General features: G+C 47.6%; 1 protein-coding gene across 4 annotated transcripts in view; it reads right to left on the reverse strand.

The window, feature by feature from the left end:
* pcgf6 (polycomb group ring finger 6) overlaps nt 1-25,380 on the reverse strand; it is a 146,405-nt gene that overhangs the window by 114,419 nt on the left and 6,606 nt on the right. For 3 of the 4 annotated variants that reach the window (XM_072479771.1, XM_072479770.1, XM_072479768.1), the window contains exons 2-6: nt 20,802-20,898; nt 20,090-20,186; nt 16,585-16,640; nt 10,756-10,815; nt 8,440-8,569 (exon numbers count right to left, since the gene is read on the reverse strand). In XM_072479771.1, the coding sequence (XP_072335872.1) occupies nt 8,440-8,569; nt 10,756-10,815; nt 16,585-16,640; nt 20,090-20,186; nt 20,802-20,898 (440 nt within the window). The other variant, XM_072479769.1, reaches the window with a different exon arrangement.

Below are 25,380 nucleotides of genomic sequence, written 5' to 3' on the forward strand. Positions count from 1 at the left end.
AGACCTTGTCTGCTGCCCAAATTCAAACCCTAAATATAAAGTAAAATTCTGACATGAACAGTTCATCTTACGGAAAGCACAAGGAGATAGACACAGTGTCAGGACTGAGAAAAGGTCATTGTGACCTCTTAGAAATATCACCCCGCCAGATTCCTGCATTATCAGTGCAGCACGCAACTGCATTGGGAATTAACCAGCTTCCAAACTCCTCACAACATTCCCTGTCTTGGAATGGAGTCAGTCTCTTTTTATCAATTTTAAATTTAACTTCGTGACGTCTGCTCCTCCAGCCCAGCCGAATGGGAAGTAATAATCTGGGTTTCGTTTCTCTACCTTCATGATTGTCCAGCCCTGTTTCGAGACTGTTTGGAGCTGCCTCGGGAGGCTGTGCTCAGAGTTTTACTTCACGGCGTCGTATTATAATGGGCAGCACGTTAGCACAGTGGTTAGCACTATGCCTTCACAGCTCCAGGGTCCCAGGTTCGATTCCCGGCTTGGGTCACTGTCTGTGTGGAGTCTGCACGTTCTCCCCGTGTCTGCGTGGGTTTCCTCCGGGTGCTCCAGTTTCCTCCCACAGTCCAAAGATGTGCAGGTTAGGTGGATTGGCAAGGCTAAATTGCCCTTAGGTTGGATGGGATTGTTGGGTTACAGGGTGGAGGTGTGGGCTTAAGTAGCGTGCTCTTTCCAGTGGCCGGTGCAGACTCGATGGGCTGAATGGCTTCTTTCTGCACTGTACATTCTATGGTGTCTGGAGGCCAAGTGCTGAATACTGCTCGGCTGCACCATTAAACAGGCGGCTGACATTCTATGCAGAAGAGTTTCTGTCTGAGCAATTCCTCCATTAAAGCACATTCACTCAACCAAGCGTCAAACAACCTGGTCCCCAGGCAGGCAACAAGGCAGCTATCAGCAGAAAACAAGAAGTCTCCCCTGATATACGGGCCTGTCTCAAGAGAGTTGGGAGGGTTTGGCAACAAGAGTGAAAAATATCACGAGAAGACCAAAGTGGTGTTTCAAATCGACGTAAAAGCAGGAAGCAATTGGCCCCCCTCTCCAAAACCCCCCCCCCCCCCTGGTCAGTGAGAAGCCGCTTTCCACACTGACAGATGGATATTTTCAGACGTTTTATGATTTAATTTCACATTTGCAGAGCATTTTGTATGTACACACATATATACACACATATGAATAAAGAATTTGTATTTCTACAGCATCTATCATGACCTCAGGACATTCCAAAGCACACTGAGATACATTCAAAATGCAGTTATAGTTGGATATGCACGAGTCAATGGGCAGGATTATCTCTGATATCAGCAAAGGTTGATGTCTAGCGGGAAAAGCGATGCGGAGGCTGCCAGGGCAATGATGGGCTTTTTCCGTCATGAAGTGCGGCATTAACCAGGAACCCCTGTCACAACCCTCTCCCCTCTCCCTCCTGGCCTGCACCCACCTCTGAGCTCCCCTGGGAGTGCTGCACGCTGGGTCCACACCTTCTGACACCAGCCACGCTTCGCGCCATTCTGACATCGCACCAACGTGGGCGCAGAATCTGATGTGGGGATGCGGGCCTGATAATGAGATGCTAATTATTACAATGAGGTTCCAGACAGTGACGTTGAACAGTGTGGAATGCGGCTTCTTGGATTGGATTGGATTGGATTTGTTTGGATTTGTTTATTGTCACGTGTACCCCAACAGATCATTAAATACATGAGAAGAAAAGGGAATAAAAGAAAACACATAATAGGGCAACACAACATATGCAAGGTAACTACATAAGCACTGGCATCGGATGAAGCATACAGGGTGTAGTGTTAATGAGGTCAGTCCATAAGAGGGTCATTTAAGAGTCTGGTGACAGTGGGGAAGAAACTGTTTTTGAGTCTGTTCGTGCGTGTTCTCAGACTTCTGTATCTCCTGCCCGATGGAAGAAGTTGGAAGTGTGAGTAAGCCGGGTGGGCGGGGTCTTTGATTATGCTGCCCGCTTTCCCCAGGCAGCGGGAGGTGTAGGTGGAGTCAATGGATGGGAGGCAGGTTCGTGTGATGGACTGGGCGGTGTTCACGACTCTCTGAAGTTTCTTGCGGTCCTGGGCCGAGCAGTTGCCATACCAGGCTGTGATGCAGCCCGATAGGATGCTTTCTATGGTGCATCTGTAAAAGTCGGTGAGAGTCAATGTGGACATGCCAAATTTCCTTAGTTTCCACTGACCGGGGGGGGGGGGATTTGCTTCCTGCTTTTACGTCGATTTGAAACACCACTTTGGTCTTGTCATGATATTTTTCACTCTTGTTGCCAAACCCTCCCAACTCTGACGGGAGCAGAAAATCTCAGAAATTGTGTGTGGATAAACTTCCAGAACAGCGATGTGATAATGAGAGGATCATTGACATTGCTCATGGTGAATGAGTGATCAATGTTGACCAGGTTACAATAGTATTGAACTGGTGGTAAAGTTAATAACATTTATAAAAGTGGGAAATTAAAAATGAATAATACAAGTAATTCATTAAAACACATTAATGATGGCAGGACAACTGATTGATTGCTGGCAGTTTGGGTGAGTGAGGGAGTGTTAATATCTGTAAAAATCTCATTTTGTTTCTATTTAGCATTTAACCGAAATTTCCTGTCTAAATTTCCCAACCGGAATCAAGGTTCCAGGCCTCTCCTGGAAGAGGTGAAGTTAGCTAATTAGGGAAAGCAGATTAAAACTTTTTCTGTAACTGGGGTCCAACTAACTCCTTGTTTCAGGATGTTTAAACAAACATTTCAGCGGGCTGCAGGTGATTTCAGGCAATTTGGTGAGAAGGCAAGCAGGCACTCCTCTGCTTTTGCCTTTTCTGACTTTTTCACCTTGTAGGAATTGGTTCTTGCTCTACTACAGGGGAGGAGCTGGCTGTTTGGTGAGCATCTGGTAAGTGGTTCATATCTATTCTATTCCTAACATTTAAAAACGACACAAACTGGGGGCAAGGTTAATAAAGTATGTTAAAAAAAGGAAAATAATCAATTGAAGAAACCAATTGGAGTCATTCAGGGTGGCAGAACAGGGGAAACACGCCTGTAGTGTTTGCAGCTCGAGGATCCAATGGTTGTGGTCCACGTAGGTACCAATAACAAAGCTAGATCTAGGAAAAAGGTTCTGCATAGTCAATATGAGGAATTAGGCACCAAATTAAGAAGCAGAACCTCAAAGGTAATAATTTCTGGATTGCCTAAACCCCGAGCAAACTGGCATGAAACAAATAAGATGAGAGAAATTAATGCACGAGTCACTGATTGGTGTGGGAGAAGTGGATTCTGGCTAGTGGGGCACTGGCACCAGTACTGCTGGGACGGTGCACGCCTGAACCGTGCTGGCAGTGGTGTTCCAGTGACCATAACCAGGAAAGTAGAGAGGGTTTTAAACTAAACAGTGGGGCGTGCGAACAAATTTGGGCAGCTGTGGTAAATCAAAGAGTAGAGATAAGGCAAGTGATAAAGACATTTCTGTGGGAAATAATAAACAGATTGTGACAGGAAGAGATAGAGAGTACAAATCTAAGAGTAAATCAGCAGATTTATAAAAATAGGAAGTTCAGGAAACTAGGAAAAGGTGGAGGTATGGCTCTATTAATTAATGACGGTATTAACACAATATAGAGGAGGGTTGACCTAATTTCAAGAAAGCAGGATGTAGAAATAGTTTGGATGGAGATGAGAAATGATGCAGGAAAGAAGTCATTTGTGAGAGTAGTGTACAGGGCCCACATCTTCATTATAGAGGATACAATGTCCCAGATATAGCTGTAAATTCGGAATTGGAAGGGAGGGATGAACTCAGGAAAATTACAATCACCAGGGAAGTGGCATTGAGAAAATTGTTGGGTTATGCGGCTGACAAATCCCCAGGTCCTGATGAACTTTAATCTTTATTATTGTCACAAGTAGGCTTACATTAACACTGCAATGAATTACTGTGAAAATCCCCTAGTCGCCACATTCTGGCGCCTGTTCGGGTACACAGAGGGAGAATTCAGAATGTCCAATTCACCTAACAGCACGTCTTTCGGGACTTGTGGGAGGAAACCGGAGCACCCGGAGGAAACCCAAGCAGACACAGGGAGACCATGCAGACTCCACACAGATAGTGATCCAAGCAGGAATCGAACCTGGGGCCTTGGTGCTGTGAAGCAACAGTGCTAACTACTGTGTTACCGTGCCGGCATAATCAGCTTCGGGTCTTAAAAGAAGTGGCTAACGAGATAGTTGATCCATTGGTTTTAATTTTCCAAAACTCCCTGGATTCGGGAAGGTTCCATTAGGTTGGAAGATAACAAATGTAACTGCTTTATTCAAAAAACAGGATAGAAAACAGGAAATTACAGACCAGTTAGCCTAGCATCTGTTATAGGGGAAAAGTTGAAATCATTACTAAAGATGTTATAGCGGAGCACTAAGAAAAATTCATGTCAGTCAGGCAGAGTCAACATGGTTTTGTGAAAGGGAAATCATGGTTAACCAGTTTATTGGAATTATTTGAGGAAGTTACATCTGCTGTGGATAAAGGGGTAACTTTTGATTGTCTAGCTAACGGGAGCAGAGAGTAGGCATAAATGGGTATTTTTGGTTGGCAGGGTATGACGATTGATGTGTCACAGGGATCAGTACTGGGGCCTCAACACTTCACAATTTCTATAAATGACTTAGATGAAGGGACCATAAGATTGATTGTTAAATTTGCTGATGGCACAAAGATAGGTCGGATAGTAAGATGTGAAGAGGACGTAAGGAGGTTACAAAGGGATACGGATATGTTAAGTGAGTGGGCAGAAATGTGGCAAATGGTGCAATGTGGACAAATGTGAAATAGTCCCATTTTGGCAGGAAAAATAAAAAAGCTTGTTAACTAAATGGTGAGAGACTGCAGAGCCTTAAGATGTAGAGGAATTTAGGGGTCCTCGTGCCTGAATTGTAAAGGTTGGTATGCAGGTATATCAAGTAATTAGGAAAGCTAATGGAATATTATCATTTACTGTGAAGGGAATTGAATACAAACGTAGGGAGGTTATGCTTCAGTTACGCAGGGTTTTGGTGAGACCATATCTGGAGGATTATGTACATTATTGTCTCCTGATTTAAGGAAGAATGCAGAGTCACTGGATGTAGTTGAGAGGTTTCCCAGACTAGTACCAGGAATGGACAGGTTGCCTTATGAGGAAAGGTTGGATAGGCCCCCTTGTATCCACTGGAGTTTACAAGAGTAAGGGGCGACTTGACCGAAACACAAGGTCCTGATGGATCTTGACAGAAGTGGATGTGGAGAGGATGTTTCCCCTTTTAGGAAAATCTAGACCTTTGTAAGGTTTTCGGGCAATTCGGCCCTTTTTGGACTGCCCAAGGATAAAACCCAGAGACTGTAAACTGGACACTTTTCAGCCAAGGGAACGTAACCAAATTTCCCAGCAGGCTTGGTCCGCTGAGCCGAGTAGGGGCATAGGTATTTACAAACCCCCCCCAGGAGCTACAAGGAAGAAGGAGCCAGACAACTAGATAAGATTAAAACACAGACAAAGGGGCACGGGAATACACAAGGGGCCTGCCTGCAAGCAGGACAATGGGATGGTCATAGCCCCATGCAGATGTAAATGACTATGCCTCCACCAGAGCAGAATCCAATCAACACCCCATCAACATAGCAGCGATCTCCAGAGCAGATGGAAGACTTTGAAAATCTTCACAAGGGAGCTCAACCTCGTTACCTCAAAAAGCAGACTGGAGGCGGACCTAGGGGAGGTACTCCTATCTTGACAGGTCTGACCGGCTCAAAGGGGGCAGGATCAGCGGGAACTTTAAACCTTATGGATTCAATGCAAAAGGGGCTGGCCGAACACAGGAAAAAGCCAGGTAAAACGGATATAAAAGGGGCTGTGTTTCGATTGAGGGTCTCTTGGCTTGACCTCTCCACCTTTGACTTGACCTCCTGCAGCCTGTGACTGTAAGTACCCTGCAGCAGCTTGCGAAACTCCCTTGACTTTGATAGTGGTTGAGGCTTTGGGGAAGGGGACTTGATTTGTGTTTTGTGTCATTGCTAAAATTGTGTAACAATAAGATTTTACGTTGTGTCCGTTATAGTACTTTCTGAATAGACTTAGTTTGTGTTAGAGTTTAAGATTTTATTATAATTTCTTCTGTTTGATGATTTTGACCTGGGTTTTGCAATAAACCTCGATTTGCTGATAATTGGAGTCGTTTAAATTCTTCAATCTCTCACCAGCGATCTCTGACCAAGTCATTGTTAAGATATTCCTCACCTTAATTCCGGGGTCGAGAATCTAGGGTCATCTTGAACGATTCACTCAGGACAGGCTGCTGGTTAGGTAATAAACAGCAGTGTCCTATTCTCTCTCTTGGGAAAGCTACTCCAGCGAAGTAGGAACCGGGTGGGTGTTGCACCACCGGCAAGAGAGAGAATCACCTGGGCATTGGTGGGGGTCTGGATATCTGTGTGATATAAGCCTCAGGCTTCCGGTTAGGGATAAACGGCAGGCTTGATTCAGTGCTCTCTTCCGTGGAGGTGTCCCAGTGCGGCATCCCCTGGCCTCTGAAGTTTCAGTGCCAGCTGGAGAGAGACACACACAGATACTCAAACCCCAGATATCGGCCCAGTAGTGGAGTAGCAGAGATGGAACCCTCTACACCTTGGAGCCACCCATTTGGTGCCATTTAAGGGACAAACTGCCGAGAGGGCCAAGTGGCCCGGGTAGCTGATCAGGGAGCGGGGTGGGGGATCACACGAGCAACCCCATGTTTCTGAATCAGTTCGATCCTGGAAGCTGCTCACAGCCACGAGGTTGCAAACCTCGGCATTGTGGTTACAGGTAAATAAACACTGCAGTTGTTATTTACCTAACTGGTAAATGGGAAATATTACAGCCACTTCATAAAAGAAGTGAGGACAATTGTTTTTCGCTAAAAAGGGTAGAATCCTTCGAACGCTTTTCCTCAAAAGGAGGTGGACGCAGAATCTTTGAATATTTTAAATGCAGAGGTATCAGATTCTTGATTAACAAAGGGGTGAAAGGTTATCAGGGGTGAAAGGTTATCGGGGTTCAGCAGGAATGTGGAGTTGAGGTTACAATCAGATCAGCCATGACCTTATTGAATAGTGGGGTAGGCTCGAGGGGCCGAATGGCCTCCTCCTGCTCATAGTTCGTACATTGACACAGGGAAAATCTCTGCTCTTCAAACTGAAATAATGCCGGGGCTCATTTATTTTTTAAAAATAAATTTAGAGTACCCTATTATTTTTTTTCCAATTAAGGGGCAATTTAGCGTGGCCAATCCACCTACCCTGCGCATCTTTGTGTTGTGGGGTGAAACCCAAGCAGACACGGGGAGAATGTGCAAACTCCACACGGACAGTGACCCAGGGCCGGGATTTAAACCCAGGTCCTCAGCGCCGTAGTCCCAGTGCTAACCACTGCGCCACATGCCGCCCTGGGGCTCATTTATAGACACATGAAAGGTCGGATGAGGCCAGAGTTTATCATCCCATCTGAAAGACAGTGCCTCCACAAATGCAGCACTCCCTCAGTACTGACCCTCTGCCAATGCAGCACTCCCTCAGTACTGACCCTCTGCCAATGCAGCACTCCCTCAGTACTGACCCTCTGACAGTGCAGCACTCCCTCAGTACTGACCCTCTGACAGTGCAACACTCCCTCAGTACTGACCCTCTGACAGTGCGGCACTCCCTCAGGACTGACCCTCTGACAGTGCAGCATTCCCTCAGTACTGACCCTCTGACAGTGCGGCACTCTCTCAGTACTGACCCTCTGACAGTGCAGCACTCCCTCAGTACTGACCCTCTGATAGTGCAACACTCCCTCAGTACTGACCCTCTGACAGTGCGGCACTCCCTCAGTACTGACCCTCTGACAGTGCGGCACTCCCTCAGTACTGATCCTCTGACAGTGCGGCACTCCCTCAGTTCTGTCCTTCTGACAGTGCGGCACTCCCTCAGTACTGACCCTCTGACAGTACGGCACTCCCTCAGTAATGTCCTTCTGGCAGTGCAGCACTCCCTCAGTACTGACCCTCTGACAGTACGGCACTCCCTCAGTACTGACCCTCTGGCAGTGCAGCACTCCCACAGTACTGACCCTCTGACAGTGCGGCACTCCCTCAGTACTGACACTCTGACAGTGCGGCACTCCCTCAGTACTGACCCTCTGGCAGTGCGGCACTCCCTCAGTACTGACCCTCTATAGTGCGGCACTCGCTTCGTACTGCACTGGAGCTTGAACCCACATCTTGTGACTTAAGAGTCTTGCCCATTGAGCTGACTGAATTACATATTTGGTTTAAAATGTTACAGGGAGTTTCACATGACGAATCCCTTGGGGCTCAGATTACTGCCAGTCTATCAGTGTTAGTTATGAGACGTTACTTACCCGATGAACTCAAGCACCAACGAGATTTCAAGGTGAGGTGAAGGACGGTCCAAGGGAACCATGGGCAATGCCAACTTCTTACCCAGCGATCGGATACGGCTCACTTTGCCATTGCTGGTCACCGGGACAACTGGATAGCCAAAAAAAACCACAGGAAACTGTCAGTCGGCGAGATGGCGCACATGCAGAAGCAACCTGCATTTTACAGCATCTTTAGCATCGTAAAGCCATGACAAAGCCATACTGACTATTCTTGATCAAACCTTGCTTCTCTGATTGGAGATAGATTCTCTCCTTCAGAATTTTCTCCACTAGTTTCCCAACCACTGACGTGAGCTGGGTGGTGTCAGCATTCGTATGGGGAGGCAGTTGTGTAGTGGTATTGTCACTGGACTAGTAATCCAGAGACCCAAGGTAATGCTCTGGGGACCTGGGTTCGAATCCCACCACGGCAGATGGTGAAATTTGAATTCAATAAAAATTTGGAAGTAAAAGTGTAATGCTGACTGTGAAACCATTGTCAATTGTCGTAAAAAACCATCTGGTTCACTAATGTCCTTTAGGGATGGAAATCTGCCATCCTTACCCGGTCTGGTCTACATGTGACTCCAGACCCACAGCAATGTGGTGCCAATGAGGGGCTGCTTTAGCACAGTGGGCTAAACAGTTGGCTTGTAATGCAGGACAAGGCCAGCAGCGCGGGTTCAATTCCCATACCGGCCTCCCCGAACAGGCGTCGGAATGTGGCGACTAGGGGCTTTTCACAGTAACTTCATTGAAGCCTACTTGTGACAATAAGCGATTATTATTTCAAATGTCCTCAGAGATTGGCACATCTCATAAACAAATTTCTTAAAATGCAACCTGGTGCTGTGTTTTCGGATGACTTTGTGGAGGGGTAAAATTTAGACAAGAAAAAAGGATAGATCCTTGGGGCATATGAATGCAACGGTCCAGGAGCAATAAGAAAAGCCAATGCAGGAGATTCTCTGGCTACAATGGGATAAGAAAAGAATCAAGCAAGGCAAGTCCAGTGAAGTAGTCACACTGAAACCAACAGGACTGAATGAAACACTTTCAGACCAAGTGCATGCCGATGCCACCTAGCAACGTGAAATGTTCAGTGTGATTTTGAATACTTGTTCACCTTGGTGGCAGTGTTATGAGTGAAATGCACTGAGCTTTGGAGAAGTCACATCTACATCTACATTGTTCACCCCACCATCGCCCCCACTCCCAATCTGGTCAAAGTATCAGTAGCAGAATGTGTGCGAGGCACCGATGACCTCTGCTACAGGCCGAAATTCAATTACCTGAGTGCAAGGAGGAAGTGGTCTCCCTGTACATCTGGCTGAACGGCGAGAAGCAGCCGCAACTCAAAGATGGAAATGGAAGGAGTGTAAACTCGGATTTCAGGTTACCTACGTTTTAATTCAAAAATGAAATTCTCCTCCCTGCACAGCACACATTGAAATCCACAGAAAGGTCAAGTTCACCCCTTCAGCCAGATAACTGTTGTTCTGGCTCCTTCACAGCATCACCCAATGACCAGACAGGGCTTGTGTCTGCTAATTAGTCAACAAGGTGACATACCAGAGAGCCAATGGTGCCCAATTGGCAAGCAAATGTGTGATGTTGCACTCAAATCTCAGGCTGAACGCTAAATATTATCTGTGATCACAAAACAGTCAATTATAATTCTGCACAGGTTGACTGTTACCAGGGGCATGGCTTGAGGCATGACAGGGACAAGGAAGGAAGAACCCAGACGAATGAACTGATTTAAGAACTGTTCAGGAGCCCGCAGCTGCACACATGATCAGTGTTACAGACTTCAGTCTGTACTGGAGATCAGATGGAGCCATCAGGCCCTGGGCAGGGTTGTTCGGCAGCGCAATCTGGGTGAAAAGACAAACTCATTGAGTTTGGTCTCCGAGAGCTCTGGAAACACTGTTACACACAGGGCGCAGTGGGCAGAATCTCAGCTCCCAGCACATCCAACTGAGAGTCCTCAAGGTGGAAAATTCATTATTCTTCTGACGTACTCATAGTGAGTGTGCAGTGAAACAATTGAGAAATAGGGCTAGCTGGAGGTTACTGAAGCTGTGCTGCCCTCAGTGATTGTGGTGTGTCAGAGATAATGACTTACTTCAGCAGATGCGTGTCCGACAACGAACTTAGTGGTTATGTTCTGGGGATGCCATTTCAGTGAACAAAGAAGCTGATTCAGTATATTCCACACACACAACACACCACCAGAATCCAGAGGCCATATAGCAGAGAACTCGGCACCTGAAGCACATCTTGAGAACTCACCTAGTTTGGGAACCTCAAGTCCCCGCTCTCTGTAGAAATCATGAAGCCGCTTTTTTTCATCTAAATACAAAGAGTCTCACATCACTCACTGATTAAACATCGGAATGAGACAATTTAATGTTTAAATTCCAACAGTACTGACCACAACTGACTGGTGAGGTGAGTAACCCCAGACAGACCCAGCAGCCAAAGCCTAAGTTCTGACCGGAATGCAGACGGTTAACCCCCAATGCCCACCATACCCAGATTGTAAAGGAGAGGGGCCATGTTGTTGAGGAGGATAGTGCGATACAGGCTGGTAGGCTGGAGGAGGTAGATATTCGCAAGGAAGATCTGTTAGAAATTTTGAGAAGCCTGAGGATAGATACGTCCCCTGGGCCTGATGGGGTATATCCTAGGATTCTTTGGGAGGCGAGTGATGAGATTGCAGAGCCTTTGGCTTTGATCTTTATGTCCTCACTATCTACAGGAATAGTGCCAGAAGACTGGAGAGAGGCGAATGTTGTCCCCTTGTTCAAGAAAGGGAATCGCTATAACCCTGGGAATTATAGGCCAATTAGTCTCACTTCGGTCATCGGTAAATTACTGGAAAGGGTCCTGAGGGATAGGATTTATGATCATTTGGAAAGATACAGCTTAATCCAGGATAGTCACCACGGGTTTGTGAGGGGTAGGTCTTGCCTCACAAGTTTGATTGTATTCTTTGAGAAGATAACTAATTACATAGATGAAGGTAGAGCAGTTGATGTCGTAAGCATGGATTTTAGTAAGGCGTTTGATAAGGTGCCCCATGGTCGGCTCATGCAGAAAGTAAGGAGGCATGGCATAGAGGAAAATTTGGCCGATTGGATCAGTAACTGGCTATCACATAGAAGACAGAGGGTAGTGGCAGATGGTAAATTTTCATCCTGGAGCCCAGTCACCAGCGGTGTATCACAGGGATCAGTGCTGGGTCCTCTGCTATTTGTGATTCTTATCAATGACTTGGATGATGGAATTGAAGGTTGGGTTAGTAAATTTGCTGATGACACCAAGATTGGTGGAGTATTGGATAATGTGGAGGGATGTTGTAGGCTGCAAAGAGACATTGATAGGATGCAGAGCTGGGCTGAGAAGTGGCAGATGGAGTTTCACCCTGATAAGTGTGAGGTGATTCATTTTGGTAGGACAAATTTGAATGCGGATTACATGGTTCTGAAGAATGTGGAGGAGCAGAGAGATCTTGGAGTTCATGTCCATATATCTCTGAAAGTTGCCACCCAAGTGGGCAGCACATATGGCTAGTACCGTGGCTTCACAGCGCCAGGGTCCCAAGTTCGATTCCATGCTGGGTCACTGACTGTGCGGAGTCTGCACGTTCTCCCCGTGTCTGCGTGGGTATCCTCCGGGTGCTCCGGTTTCCTCCCACAGTCCAAAGACGTGCAGGTTAGGTGGATTAGCCATGCTAAATTGCCCTTACTGTCCAAAAAAGTTAGGAGGGGTTATTGGGTAACGGGGATAGGGTGGAAGTGAGGGCTTAAATGGGTCGGTGCAAACTCGATAGGCCGAATGGCCTCCTTCTGCACTGTATGTTCTATGATAGAGCCGTGAAGAAAGCCTATAGTGTGTCAGCATTTATTAACAGGGGGATTGAGTTTAAGGGCTGTGAGGTTATGCTGCAAATGTACAAGATCTTGGTTAGATCACATTTGGAGAATTGTGTGCAGTTCTGGGTCACTTCATTATAGGAAGGGCGTGGAAGCATTGGAAAGGGTGCAAAGGAGATTTACCAGGATGCTGTCTGGATTGGTGGGTGGGTCTTATGAGGAAAGGTTGAGGGAGCTAGGGCTTTTCTCATTGGAGCGAAGGAGGATGAGAGCTGACTTAATTGAGGTGTATAAGATGATGAGGGGGATAGATAGAGTGGACGTTCAGCGACTTTTTCCTCGGGTGGATGTAGCTGTTACAAGGGGGCATAACTATAAGGTTCATGGTGGAAGATAGAGGAGGGATGTCAGAGGTAGGTTCTTTACTCAGAGTGGTTGGGGCGTGGAACGCACTCCCAGCTATGGTAGTGGAGTCGGAAACTTTAGGAACTTTCAAGCGGTTATTGGATAGGCACATGGAGTGCACTAGAATGATTGGGAGTAGGTTGATTTGAATCTTAGTTTCAGACAAGTTCGGCACAACATGGTGGGCCGAAGGGCCTTTACTGTGCTGTACAGTTCTATGTTCATCTGCAGTAATTTGCTTTTACCCATTACAGTCAGACTGTAACAGTGACATTAACTCTCAATGTCCATTACACCCAGACTGGGACAGTGACATTAACCCCCAATGCTCATTACACCCAGACTGTAACATTAACTCTCAATGTCCATTACATCCAGACTGTAACAGTGACATTAACTCTCAATGTCCATTACATCCAGACTGGGACAGTGACATTAACCCCCAATGCTCATTACACCCAGACTGTAACAGTGACATTAACTCTCAATGTCCATTACATCCAGACTGTAACAGTGACATTAACTCTCAATGTCCATTACATCCAGACTGTAACAGTGACATTAACCCCCAATGCCCATTACACCCAGACTATAACAGTGACATTAACCCCCGATGTCCATTACACCCAGACTGTAACTGTGACATTAACTCTCAATGTCCATTACACCCAGACTGTAACAGTGATATTAACTCTCAATGTCCATTACACCCAGACTGTAACAGTGACCTTAACCCCCAATGTCCATTACACCCAGACTGTAACAGTGACATTAACTCTCAATGTCCATTACACCCAGACTGTAACAGTGACATTAACTCTCAATGTCCATTACACCCAGACTGTAACAGTGACATTAACCCCCAATGTCCATTACACCCAGACTGTAACAGTGACCTTAACCCCCAATGTCCATTACACCCAGACTGGGACAGTGACATTAACTCCCAATGTCCATTACACCCAGACTGTAACAGTGACATTAACTCCCAATGTCCATTACACCCAGACTGTAACAGTGACATTAACTCCTCAATGTCCATTACACCCAGACTGTAACAGTGACATTAACGCCTCAATGTCTATTACACCCAGACGGGAACAGTGACATTAACTCCTCAATGTCCATTACACCCAGACTGTAACAGTGACATTAAGAAAGCGAATGTCGTGCCCCTGTTCAAAAAAGAGAGTAGGGATAACCCTGGGAATTACTGGCCAGTTAGTCTTACTTTGGTGGTAGGCAAAGTCATGGAAAGGGTACTGAAGGATAGGATTTCTGAGCATCTGGAAAGACACTGCTTGATTAGGGATAGTCAGCACAGATTTGTGAGGGGTAGGTCTTGTCTTACAAGTCTTATTGAATTCTTTGAGGAGGTGACCAAGCATGTGGATGAAGGTAAAGCAGTGGAAGTAGTGTACATGGATTTTAGTAAGGCATTTGATAAGGTTCCCCATGGTAGGCTTCTGCAGAAAGTAAGGAGGCATGGGATAGTGGGAAATTTGGCCAGTTGGATAACGAACTGGCTAACCGATAGAAGTCAGAGAGTGGTGGTGGATGGCAAATATTCAGCCTGGATCCCAGTTACCAGTGGCGTACCGCAGGGATCAGTTCTGGGTCCTCTGCTGTTTGTGATTTTCATTAATGACTTGGATGAGGGAGTTGAAGGGTGGGTCAGTAAATTTGCAGACGATACGAAGATTGGTGGAGTTGTGGATAGTGAGGAGGGCTGTTGTCGGCTGCAAAGAGACATAGATAGGATGCAGAGCTGGGCTGAGAAGTGGCAGATGGAGTTTAACCCTGAAAAGTGCGAGGTTGTCCATTTTGGAAGGACAAATATGAATGCGGAATACAGGGTTAACGGTAGAGTTCTTGGCAATGTGGAGGAGCAGAGAGATCTTGGGGTCTATGTTCATACATCTTTGAAAGTTGCCACTCAAGTGGATAGAGCTGTGAAGAAGGCCTATGGTGTGCTAGCGTTCATTAACAGAGGGATTGAATTTAAGAGCCGTGAGGTGATAATGCAGCTGTACAAAACTTTGGTAAGGCCACTTTTGGAGTACTGTGTACAGTTCTGGTCACCTCATTTTAGGAAGGATGTGGAAGCTTTGGAAAAGGTGCAAAGGAGATTTACCAGGATGTTGCCTGGAAAGGAGAGTGGGTCTTATGAAAAATGAAATGAAAATCGCTTATTGTCACAAGTAGGCTTCAAATGAAGTTACTGTGAAAAGCCCCTAGTCACCACATTCCGGCGCCTGTTCGGGGAGGCTGGTACGGGAATTGAACCGTGCTGCTGGCCTGCCTTGGTCTGCTTTAAAAGCCAGCGATTTAGCCCAGTGTGCTAAACCAGCCCCAGGTTCCTCTTACGAGGAAACGTTGAGGGTGCTAGGCCTTTTCTCATTAGAACGGAGAAGGATGAGGGGCGACTTGATAGAGGTTTATAAGATGATATGGGGAATAGATAGAGTAGACAGTCAGAGACTTTTTCCCCGGGTGGAACAAACCATTACAAGGGGACATAAATTTAAGGTGAAAGGTGGAAGATATAGGAGGGATATCAGAGGTAGGTTCTTTACCCAGAGAGTAGTGGGGGCATGGAATGCACTGCCTGTGGAAGTAGTTGAGTTGGAAACATTAGGGACCTTCAAGCAGCTATTGGATAGGTACATGGATTACGGTAAAATTATATAGTGTCGATTTATTTGTTCTTAAGGGCAGCACGGTAGCATAGTGGATAGCACAATTGCTTCACAGCTCCAGGGTCCCAGGTTCAATTCCGGCTTGGGTCACTGTCTGTGCGGAGTCTGCACATCCTCCCCGTGTCTGCGTGGGTTTCCTCCGGGTGCTCCGGTTTCCTCCCACAGTCCAAAGATGTGCAGGTTAGGTGGATTGGCCATGATAAATTGCCCTTAGTGTCCAAAATTGCCCTTAGTGTTGGGTGGAGGTGTTGACTTTGGGTAGGGTGCTCTTTCCAAGAGCCGGTGCAGCATCAGGGGGCCGAATGGCCTCCTTCTGCACTGTAAATTCAATGATAATCTATGATTAATCTCGGACAAAGGTGCGGCACAACATCGTGGGCCGAAGGGCCTGTTCTGTGCTGTATTTTTCTATGTTCTAACTCTCAATGTCCATTACACCCAGACTGTAACAGTGACATTAACTCTCAATGTCCATTACACCCAGACTGTAACAGTGACATTAACCCCCAATGTCCATTACACCCAGACTGGGATAGCGACGTTAACTCCTCAATGTCCATTACATCCAGACTGGACAGTGACATTAACTCCTCAATGTCCATTAACCCAGACTGTAACAGTGACATTAATGCCTCAATGTCCATTACACCCAGACTGTAACAGTGACATTAACTCCTCAATGTCCATTAACCCAGACTGTAACAGTGACATTAACTCCTCAATGCCATTAACCCAGACTGTAACAGTGACATTAACTCCTCAATGTCCATTACTCCCAGACTGTAACAGTGACATTAGCGCCTCAATGTCCATTACACCCAGACTGGGACAGTGACATTAATTCCTTAATAATCATTCCACCCGGGTCTGATGTGCCACTTTGTAGGAACAATGCCGGGCCTTGCTGTTGTTTATTTTGGCAAAGTAGCGTTTTATCTGACCAGGCAGTATCAAGAACCTTTAACTGCATTCTTCTGATATTTCCATTTCTCAAGATAACTTGCTGAACTGGGAAACTGTTCCATCCAATATGAACAGAGTGAAGATCATGACTGGAAGTACTTATGCTATCCATGACTATCAGAGAAAAACAAGACAGTATTCTATAAAAGTTGTTCACTGTGATCCCCATCACTTACTGCTTTCTAAGTTTGGCACCAGCTTGTAAACAATATCTTGTAATTTTCTGTCTAGTCTAGAAAAATCAAAAAAACACAGGATCACACATTCATCAAAAATGACTAGTGGTAAAACTATGGCAGGGAGTTTTAATTTCATAAAGATTTATTTACAGCATGTGGGCATCACTGGTTAGGCCAGCATTTATTGTCCACCCCTAATTGCCCTTGAGAAGGAGCTGCCTTCTTGAACCATTGCTGTCCCTGAGGTGCAGGTGCACCCACAGTGCTGTTTGCCACAGTTTATGTGGGAAGTTGTGAGCTCACCCACTCTGAATTTCCAAGTCAAGTTGGCATCAGTCTCTTGATAGAGAGACTGGGTGCTGTGCACATCTTAAAGAATTTGAGTGTTCGAGTACTGAATCGCTAAGAGTTAGTGCGTTGTTCGAAAAGCTAATTTGAAATGCAAATAAAATGTCTGCTTTCCTGCTTCTTTAAGATAAAGGTATCATGTGAGTATCCCTTTAAGAAAGGTTTTTGTCTTATCACATGGCTTCAGTGATGTCATTGTGTGAGTGGAGCTGGGCTGTGGCTCGGTGAGCTGTTTTCGGTTTCGCTTTCACATGTGGCTGCTGTGGACTCAGACAGAGAACAGAGTGTTTTGGCCTGTCTCTCTCTATTTTCATTTTAAATATTTGTTCCCGTAAAAATCACCTTGGTGGTGGCTTTAGATATAGTTTGCTTTCCCGAAGGGTTTAACCCTGCTGGTGAGACAGGGTCAGAATCTCCGGGAAAATCAGTCTTATTCAAGTGAGAATGCGGAGTGCTGGTCCACGCCCTTGAAAAGGGGTTCCTGGTTTACGGGATTTTGCTTTTGAATTGGAACAGTTAAGGGGGAATTCATTAAGGGGTATACATAGATTACTGCAGCTGTGGGTATCTTTATGTTTGTAATTGATAAAATTCTTGCTGTATTTATATAAATGTGAGCTAAGTTCTTATAATAAAGCTTGTTTTGATTAAAATGTCTCGGAAGACTGTTGAATCACACTCGAAGGGAAGGCTCCTGTGCTTATCCTAGCCAAATTCAGCAAAATGTTAGAGGTCAGGTGAACTCCACAATACACTTTGGAGTTTCTAAACCCTGGCCCATGACAGAGGCCAAGGAGAGAAATGCTTTGGATATAAAAACATTGATCAGACCCCTTCTGGAGAACTGAATTCTGTCCAGGCACCACACAGGTAAAATCACCAGAATGATATTGGATCCAAAAGGGTTAAATTATGAGGTCAGATTGTGTAGACCAGGCTTGTATTCTTGCAAGTAGAGAAGATTAAAGGATGATCTAATCAAGGTGCTTAATAAGAGTAACAGGATCAGATAGAGTAGAGTTGGAGCCAGGTTGTTCACAGAAGCACTGCCTCTCACATGGAGAGGCGGTGGTAATGTCACTGGACTAAATATCCGGAAGCCCAGGCTAACGCGCTGCGGCACAGGTTCAAATCCCACCATGGCAGCTGAATTTATATCCAATTCGGAATTAAAAGATAGTCTAATGGTGCACGATACGACTGTTGAAAAAACCCATCTGGTTCAGTCTTTTAGGAAATCTGCCCTTCTTACCTGGTCCCACATGTGATCTGTCCCCGGGCCCACAGCAATGTGGGTGAAATGGACGAGCAAGCCACTCAGGTTGTTACGAACTGGACGATCAACCTGGGCACTGGAAACGACACCGTAAAACTCATCCCTGTTGACCTGAAAAGTCCTCCTCAGTAACATCTGGGGGCTTGTGCCAAAATTTATAGAGTTGCCCTGGAGATGAGCCTGAACCAACAAGAAGGAATAACCATCTTGACCTCACCCTCACTAATCTGATGCAGGTGCCATGATAGAATCGGTAGGACTGACCACTGCACAGTCCTTGCAGAAGTCCCGTCTTCACATTGACGATACCCTCCATCATGTTGTGTGACACTACCACCCTCCATCATGTTGTGTGACACTACCACCACGTTACATAGATTTTGAACAGATCTAGCAGCTAAAGACATGGCATCCATGAGGCGCTGTGAGCCATCACCAGCAGAATTATATTCAACCACAATCTCAAACCTCATCACCCAGCATATCCCCCACTCCACCATTACCACCAAGCCAGGAGACCTTTTCTTTATTCGTTCATGGGATTTAGACATTGCTGGGGCAGCATTTATTGCCTATCCCTAATTGCCCCTGAACTAAGTGGCTTGTTAGGCTGTTTCAGAGGGCATTTAAGAGTCAACCACATTGCTGTGGGTCTGGAGTCACATGTAGGCCAGACCCGGTAAGGACGGCAGATTTCCTTCCCTAAAGGACATTAGTGAACCAGATGGGTTTTTACGACAATCGACAATGGTTTTATGGGCATCATTAGAATTTTTATTCCAGATGCTTAATGAATGTTCTTAAATGTATAAAGGAATATGGATAAAGATGAGTACTTGCCCTCCCCCCCACTCACTGTACCTCCCCACTCACTGTACCCCACCCTTCCCCCCCACTCACTGTACTCTGCCCTCCCCCCGCTCACTGTACCCCCCCGCTCACTGTACCCCCCTCCCCCGCTCACCGTACCCCCCTCCCCCACTCACTGTACCCCCTCCCCCCGCTCACTGTTCCCCCTCCCCCCGCTCACTGTACCCCTCCTCCCCCCGCACCCCCCACTCACTGTACCCCCCTCCCCCCACTCACTGTACCCCCTCCCCCCACTCACTGTACCCCCTCCCCCTAAGCTCACTGTTCCTCACTCCCCCCACTCACTGTACCCCCTCCACCACTCACTGTACCCCCTCCCCCACTCACTGTTCCCCCCTCCCCCCGCTCACTGTACCCCCCTCCCCCACTCACTGTACCCCCTCCCCCCACTCACTGTACCCCCTCCCCCCAAGCTCACTGTTCCCCCCTCCCCCCACTCACTGTACCCCCTCCACCACTCACTGTACCCCCCTCCCCCACTCACTGTTCCCCCCTCCCCCCGCTCACTGTACCCCCCTCCCCCACTCACTGTACCACCCTCTCCCCACTCATTGTACTCCACCCTCCCCCACTCACTGTTCCCCCCTCCCCCGCTCACCGTACCCCCTCCTCAGTTCCCCCTCCCCACTCACTGTTCCCCCCTCCCCCCCGCTCAGTTCCCCCTCCCCCCGCTCACTGTACCCTCCCCGCACACTGTACTCCGCCCTCCTCCCGCTCACCGTACCCCACCCTCCCCCACTCACCGTACCCCACCCTCCCCCACTCACCGTACCCCACCCTCCCCACTCACTGTGCCCCACCCTCCCCCACTCACGTACACCACCCTGCCCCCACTCACCGTACCCCAACTCCCCCCACTCACCGTACCCCAACTCCCCCCACGCACGGTACCCCAACCTCCCCCGCTCACTGTGCCCCAGCCTCACCCCGCGCACGGTACCAAACCCTCCCCCCACTCATTCTACCACACCCTCCCCTACTCACTGTTCTCTCCCTCCCCCCGCTCACCTTATGTTGTACAGCGGTTGTGTCTGATGGACAATAATGTTGCATTTTGGACAACGGTTGCTGTAGTCAAAATGTTTGACAATGCAGCTCTTACAGACTGCAGAGACAGAAGGGAAGAATTTCACAATTTAAGCAGTATACACTTTAAACATTCTGATAATTAAACAATAAACTCCAGCGCCAAATCTGCTGACAGAAACGTTGTCTTCCCATTTCAGTTTGTGAATTCTGAACACAGATACTGTCAATGATCCTGAGGAACACGAGTTAAATAAGAAAAAAACCATTACCTCTGAGGTGAACTGAGAACGAGAGGGCGAGATCACTCAGGAGTGAAATCAGGAAGTATTTTTCTTCACATGAAGGGGAAACCGAACCTGGAACTTTCAAGACAGGGATGGATTTTTGTTGGCTAAAAAGGTCAAAGGATATGAAGCAAAGGCAGGAAATGGAATTTCGCTGAGGGTCCGCCTCGAGGGACTGAATGGCCTCGTCCTGTTCCTCCATGTGATCTTGGCGTAACCAAAATCACCGCTGCATTTCCCACAGAGACCACACGACGTATTTCACTCAACGTGAAACGCTTCGGGATGTGTCCGAAACTTGACACAATGCAACTAAACCGTAATAGCTTTATTTTATACATCCTAACAGGCAAAACAGTGGTGGAAAATGCCCTCTGTGGAAGAACATTCTGTGTAACTGTACTCACACGTGTGCAGGCATTCTGTGATGGTGGTTGCATCAATGAAGTAGCCTCCACAGACAGGACACAGAATATACGGATTCACGTCTGCCAGACAAATACTCTGTTGTAAAAATAACAGATCCTCTCAGTACTTATCTCACATTCTGGCAAAAGGTCTACTGATATTAAAATTCTTCTGCCCAGAGCACTTGCTACTTAACAGAAACCTTGTGCTGCATTATTTGGGACATTCATTGTGTCAAAGGTGCGATATGAATACAAGTTGCTGCTGGCTCTCGCAGCCATTTTATTACAGCCCTGAAGCAATTAAATTGTACCATTTGAATTTAGACAAATATTTTTGGTTTGGATAACCAATGGCACTGGTTCTAGGAAAACGTACTCTCATTTTCAACTGTTGCAGTTCTTGTAAATCTTGCTGATGTGACCATAAGACATTGGAGCAGAATTAGGCCACTCGGCCCATCGAGTCTGCTCCTCCATTCAATCATGGCTGATATTTTCTCATCCCCATTCTCCTGCTTTCTCCCCATAACCTCTGATCCCCTTATTAATCAAGAACCTATCTATCTCTGTCTTAAAGACACTCAGTGATTTGGCCACCACAGCCTTCTGCGGCAAAGAGTTCCACAGATTCACCACCCTCTGGCTGAAGAAATTCCTCCTCATCTCTGTTTTAAAGGATCGCCCCTTCAGTCTGAGATTGTGAACCCTGGTTCTAGTTTTTCCTACAAGTGGAAACATTCTCTCCACGTCCACTCTATCCAGGCCTCGCAGTATCCTGTAAGTTTCAATAAGATCCCTCCTCATTCTTCTAAACTCCAACGAGTACAGACCCAGAGTCCTCAAACGTTCCTCATACGACAAGCTCTTCATTCCAGGGATCATTCTTGTGAACCTCCTCTGGACCCTTTCCAAGGCCAGCACATCCTTCCTTAGATACGGAGCCCAAAACTGCTCACAATACTCCAAATGGGGTCAGACCAGAGCCTTATACAGCCTCAGAAGTACATCCCTGGTCTTGTATTCTAACCTTTTCGATGAATGCTAACATTGCATTTGCCTTCCTAACTGCCGACTGAGCCATTCCTCCTTCCAACGTGCATAACCTCACACTTTTCCACATTATATTTATTTTTAAAAATAAATTTAGAGTACCCAATTTATTTTTTCAAACTAAGGGGCAATTTAGAATGGCCAATCCACCTCACCTGCACATTTTTAGGTTGTCGGGGCGAAACCCACGCAAACACGGGGAAAATGTGCAAAGTCCACAGGGACAGTGACCCAGAGCCGGGATCGAACCTGGGACCTCGGCGCCGTGAGGCAACAGGGCTAACCCACTGCACCACCTTGCTGCCCTGCCACATTGTCCGGTTCCACGCTGAGAGCTGACTTGTCCAGCAGTAACTTCAGCTGGGATCATAGCAATCTGCCATGTTCTTATCCAGTGTGTGTCAAGGATATCACAGAGTGGCTGCAGGTTCTTCCAGGGGAGGATGAACAGCCAGAGGTGGTGGTCCACATTGGTACTGGTGACGTAGGTAGGAAGTGGGATGGAGTCTTGCAATCAAAACTTAGGGAGCTGTGTAGACAATTAGCAAATAGGACCTCAAATGTAGTAATCGCTGCATCACTCCCAGTGCCATGTGAAACTGAGTACAGAAGTAGGAGGACAATGCAGATGAATGCGTGGTTGGAAAGATGGAGCATTTTAGATTCCTGGGACACTGGGACTGGTTCCAGTGGAGATGGTACCTGTACAAGACGGATGGGTTACACCTGAAGAGAACTGGGACTGAGTTTCTCATGGGCCATTTTGCTATTGCTGTCGGGAGGGCTTTATACTAATCCAGTAAGGATGTGGGAAGTAAGAGGGAATATTGGAGAGGAATACCAGTGTTAGCGGGCACGAAATAGAAGAATCACTCGACACTCGGGTATGCTCGTTACACTAACGGGGAGCAGTCCGCTGAGCATACTGAGCTATCTTGAAAGTTGCCACTCAAGTGGATAGAGCTGTGAAGAAGGCCTATGGTGTGCTAGCAATATTGGATTTAGTACTTGGTAATGAACCAGGGCAAGTGATAGATTTGTTAGTGGGGGAGCATTTTGGAGATAGTGACCACAATTCTGTGACTTTCACTTTAGTAATGGAGAGGGATAGGTGCGTGCAACAGGGCAAGGTTTACAATTGGGGGAAGGGTAAATACGATGTTGTCAGACAAGAATTGAAGTGCATAAGTTGGGAACATAGGCTGTCAGGGAAGGACACAAGTGAAATGTGGAACTTGTTCAAGGAACAGGTATTACGTGTCCTTAATATGTATGTCCCTGTCAGGCAGGGAAGAGATGGTCGAGTGAGGGAACCATGGTTGACAAGAGAGGTTGAATGTCTTGTTAAGAGGAAAAAGGAGGGGACTTCCGGGTGCGGCGATGACCAGCTAAGTCGCACGTTTCGGCACCTCCCGTTTCAGCGGACTTTTGGGCTCTTATCGGGAGCACCAACGGAAATTTTCAAAGGCTAAACCCAGTGTGAGGCGACATAGGAAGGAGTCCCCCCGGGTGTGGATGGAAAGGAGTGATAGTAGTGGCCAGATTGTGGAGGATCCTCTGGAGCAGTGACAGAGAAGGGAAGGGAGAAGCAAGATGGCGGCTGAGGGAGCCCAGTTGGTATGGGGCTTGGAACAGCAGGAGTTCCTCTGGCGATGTGTGGAGGAGTTCAAGAAGGAGGTGTTGGCGCCGATGCTGCAGGCGATTGAGGGGCTGAAGGAGACGCAAAAGACCCAAGAGATGGAGCTCCGTGGAGTGAAGGCAAAGGCTGCCGAAAATGAGGACGAGATACAGGGCTTGGTGGTGAAGACGGAGACGCACGAGGCGCTACAAAGAGGTGTATGGAGAGATTGGAAGCCCTGGAAAATAGCTCGAGGAGGAAGAACTTAAGGATTTTGGGTCTCCCCGAAGGGGCAGAGGGAGCGGACGTTGGGGCGTACGTGAGCGTGATGCTCCATACCTTAATGGGAGCTGAGGCCTCGACGGGCCCCCTGGAAGTGGAGGGAGCGTACCGGGTCCTCGTGAGAAGACCAAAGGCAGGGGAAATACCGCGAGCAATAGTGGTGAGATTCCACCGCTACAAGGACAGGGAGACGGTCCTGAGATTGGCTAAGAAGACACGGAGCAGCAGATGGGAGAACGCGGTGATCCGCGTCTACCAAGATTGGAGTGCGGAGGTGCTCAAATACCCGAGTTTCAATCGGGCCAAGGCGGTGCTCCACAGGAAGAAAGTGAAATTCGGAATGTTGCAGCCGGCAAGACTGTGGGTTACACACCAGGGCAAACACCACTACTTCGAGACGGCAGAGGAGGCGTGGAAATTCATTCAAGAGGAGAAGTTGGACTAGATTTGGGAAAGGATGTTTGGAATGAAGTAGCGAGGTGGTGGCAAGAAATTGTAAATCAGATGGGGGAATTTTTTCCCCTCGAAGGGGGGGGACACGAAGAAATGTGGGCGCCGGTGGGGAAGGGGAAGGAGAGAGGGAGCTGCGCCATTGGGGCAGGGCCGAGAGGGAAGCGCGGGCTCTGTTCCCGCGCTATGGAAACTGTGGCGGGAAAAGGGGGCGTAGGAACGAGGGGGCCTCACACGAAGGGAGGCTAAGGATAAATGGGGGAAGCCGAGGTCAGCCAGAGTTTGCTGACTCCGGGAAGTAATATGGGGGGTGCAATCAAGCTAGAGCGGGATCTAGCGGGGGGATTAACTGGGTTGCTGCTGCTAAGGGGAAGGGGGAGCTGTTACGGGATGGGATGGTCGGGACGGAGGGCGCCGTCTGGGGGACAAGCGGTTGCGTGGGAACCGGGTGAGGAGCTGCTTTAAAAAAGGGGATGGCTAGTCGACGATGGGGGGGGGGGGGGTGGTAAAGAGCCCCCCAACCCGGTTGCTCACGTGGAATGTGAGAGGGTTGAACGGGCGGATTAAGAGGGCAAGGGTATTTGCGCACCTAAAGAAGCTAAAGGCAGACGTGGTCATGCTTCAGGAGACGCACCTGAAACTGGCGGATCAGGTCAGATTAAGAAAAGGATGGGTGGGACAGGTATTCCACTCGGGCTTGGATGCAAAAAATAGAGGGGTGGCAATACTGGTGGGGAAACGGGTATCGTTTGAGGCGAAGACCATAGTGGCGGACAGTGGGGGAAGATACGTGATGGTGAGTGGCAGATTGCAAGGTGAGGCGGTGGTGCTGGTGAACGTATATGCCCCGAACTGGGATGATGCGAACTTTATGAAGCGTATGTTGGGGCGCATCCTGGACCTGGAGATGGGAAAGTTGGTAATGGGGGGGGGGGACTTCAACACGGTGCTGGACCCTGGGCTGGACCGGTCCAGAATTAAGAGCTTTATGGAGCAGATGGGAGGAGTGGATCCCTGGAGAGTTCTTCTCCCATGTCCATAAAGTGTACTCCCGGATAGATTTCTTTGTCCTGGGAAGAGCGCTGATCCCGAAGGTGGCAGGAGTGGAGTACTCGGCTACAGCCATTTCAGATCATGCCCCATATTGGGTAGATCTGGAACTAGGTGAGGAAAAGG

Source organism: Scyliorhinus torazame, chromosome 16, assembly GCF_047496885.1.
Source record: "Scyliorhinus torazame isolate Kashiwa2021f chromosome 16, sScyTor2.1, whole genome shotgun sequence".
Lineage (NCBI taxonomy): Eukaryota > Metazoa > Chordata > Chondrichthyes > Carcharhiniformes > Scyliorhinidae > Scyliorhinus > Scyliorhinus torazame.